General features: G+C 41.8%; 1 protein-coding gene across 1 annotated transcript; it reads right to left on the bottom strand.

Annotated features, from left to right (window-relative positions):
- Positions 1 to 604: 604 nt before the first annotated feature.
- Positions 605 to 2,611, bottom strand: LOC125012692 (nuclear factor 7, brain-like). The gene has a single exon (XM_047592783.1). The coding sequence runs from the start codon at positions 2,461 to 2,463 to the stop codon at positions 1,051 to 1,053; it is 1,413 nt and encodes a 470-aa protein (XP_047448739.1). The 5' UTR covers positions 2,464 to 2,611; the 3' UTR covers positions 605 to 1,050.

Raw genomic sequence — 2,611 nt, 5'->3', positions numbered from 1 at the left:
TCCAAGAGACGTCAGTTAACTGAGACATTGAGGTTGAAAGCATTCAGTCCTTCTTTGTATGTTGTGTTGGTAGAGGATTTTGTATGGCTTTAAACAATGTCATACAAGCACATCGACATCAACAATAGCACCAGTTCCTGGAAAATGGATAGTTGATTTAATAACAGGAGCACCACGAGAAAGGATATTATTATGTCAGAGATATGTGGAGGGGTGGGGGGGTTATTGGAGGTAAGTGTGGAGGGCAGAGAGACATGGGCAGAGGGAGAAGGAAAAAAGAAGAATAGCAGGGGGGGATGTATGAGGTGAGTGAAAAGGTGGAGATGCCAACCCAGTGTGACAGGCGACGCAGGAGAATTTCGTGGTTGTTTGTGGTGTCGAAGGTTGCACTGTGGTATAAAAGAATTTAGATGAAACACTTGCTGTCAACCACAGCACAGAGGAGGTCATTAGTCACCCTTAAAAGAGCTGTCTCTGTGCTGTGGTGTTCATTGAAACCTGACTGGACATTTTCAAAAATGAAAGAAGTGAAAGTGTATTTCAAAATAGAACTTTATTGTCTAAAATAAAATCAGATCAGTGATTAGATATTAGAAATCACCCCAATAGCAATGATATCATTCTGAACTCGTTCAACAACCCCATAACCAGAAATGGACCAAGTGATAGAAATATCATAAAGCAACAGGATATTACCACTACAGGAGTCTAAGTACACAAAATAAACTATTGACTGTTTTGATGTATACGTTAAATTCTATTGTTGTGCAAATTATTGAACAAATAACACTTGGACAGTTGTGTTTGTAGTTTTAAAGCCAAGTCTTTTAGATACATTATTATATACATATACATTATCACATTAACACCACACACTCTGTTTTATGGCATAATTACATAAAGTTAATCCCATGAGAAGAACTGTCTGGGCATGTTTTTTAGAAGTCAAGAGAGCATTCAGATTACAGTATGATAAGTATGAGTATTTACTGAACAAAATGAAACTGTATTCTGTTATAATCCATTAAACATGAACATCACAGAGAAATCTCACTTTCTGATTTTGATATCAGAGGTTTTGGCAGCACCAGCTTCACCAATATTAAAATATGGGAAGAGTTTCTCAGTGAAAGTGTCACTGTGAGTGTAGATGTGAGTCATGTCTTCAGAGTTGTAGAAGGACACCTCTCCCCTGTCATAGTCCAGCTGGACTCTGATCCTCTGGAGACTCTTCTTCACTGTCACAAATTTAAAGCCATTACTGTATTTTCCATTGTGATGCAACAAACACCAGATTCCATATTTTGGTGAGGCTAATTGCTTTTCCTTCCTGTCAACTGACTCTTTAGCTAAACCAACATTCCAGTCAGGATGATCTCCCACCTCCACCTCCCAGCTGTGTTTCCCTGAGCTGAAGCCCTCAGAGCCCAGAACACTGTTATACTTTGTGTTTCTTTCTGGATTGTCAGGAAGCTGATGCTTTATGTCTCCACATCTCACACTGGTCAGATCATCAGACAGATAGAGCCAGGGATATGCAGTGTTTGGGTCCAGAATGACAGGACTGAAGTGGACCTTCTCCTCCATCTTCTCCCAGACTCTGAAGGCCAGGTTGCCCAGGTGTTTGGCCACATCTATCAGGGCTCCTGAGACCAGCTGTGGATCTGACAGTGAGCACTGGGCTCTGGCTCTGGTCTGAGTGGCTTTATAACTGCTGAGGAAAGACACCTGGTGTTTCTGCAGCTCTTCTTCAACAGCAGAGATACTGTCTGACAGAGAGGAGATCTGCTCCTGAATCCTCTTCATCTCTCTGCTCACAGTCTTCTCCTTCTGCTCCTCTTCCTCCCTCAGAGCTGCCAGTCTGGACTCCTCTTCCTCTTTCAGGAACTGGTGGAGCTTGTTGAACTCTGCTCTGATCTGCCTCTCTGTGGACAGCAGCTGCTTCTTGGAGTGTTGAATCACCTCATTGTATGTTTCCTTCACTTGTTTGTATTTGTCCCTCTTGTCCTCCAGAGACTTTAAGTCAGATTTCAGCTGCTCCTTCAGGTCACTGACTGCTTGTTCTATAGGAACCACTTTGTGATTGTGATGGAGAGAAAACTCACAGACAGGACACACAACTCTCTGCTCATTCTCACAGAACAGTTTAGACTCTTCTTTGTGTTTACTACAAACTTCAATTAATGACTTCTCTTTCCCCTTTTCTGTCTCAGATGATCCAGATTTCTGTCTTCCAGCAAAGGAGTCAGCCAGTTCCTTCAGTCCAAAGTTCACCAAAGGATTCTCTTTTGAGGATATTCTTTTACAAATAGGACAGTTTTTGTTTTGAGCTTGTTCCCAGAATTTCTGCAGGCAGCTTGAACAGAAGTTGTGGTTGCAGCTCAGAGACACAGGATCTCTGAAAGTCTCTGAACACACATGGCAGCTCAGATAACTTTCAAAAAGAGCAACTTTGTCAGCCATTTGTAACTGAAATAGTTTCAACAGCAGGACTCACCAATATACAGTCCTTCACTTTTCCTCTTAAATTCCTACAAATATGTTGTTTTCCAGCAGAGATCGTACACCCTGTAATGGCGTCTCAGATCCATCTCAATCTACTTTCAGTTTC

This window comes from Mugil cephalus, chromosome 8, assembly GCF_022458985.1.
Source record: "Mugil cephalus isolate CIBA_MC_2020 chromosome 8, CIBA_Mcephalus_1.1, whole genome shotgun sequence".
Lineage (NCBI taxonomy): Eukaryota > Metazoa > Chordata > Actinopteri > Mugiliformes > Mugilidae > Mugil > Mugil cephalus.
The sequence above is the reverse complement of the archived record's forward strand: the minus strand, read 5'-3'. Positions and strand labels throughout refer to the sequence as shown.

Bases quoted from the DNA above. Each gene is read 5' to 3' on its own strand.
- LOC125012692 (XM_047592783.1), bottom strand. From the start codon at position 2,463: ATGGCTGACAAAGTTGCTCTTTTTGAAAGTTATCTGAGCTGCCATGTG.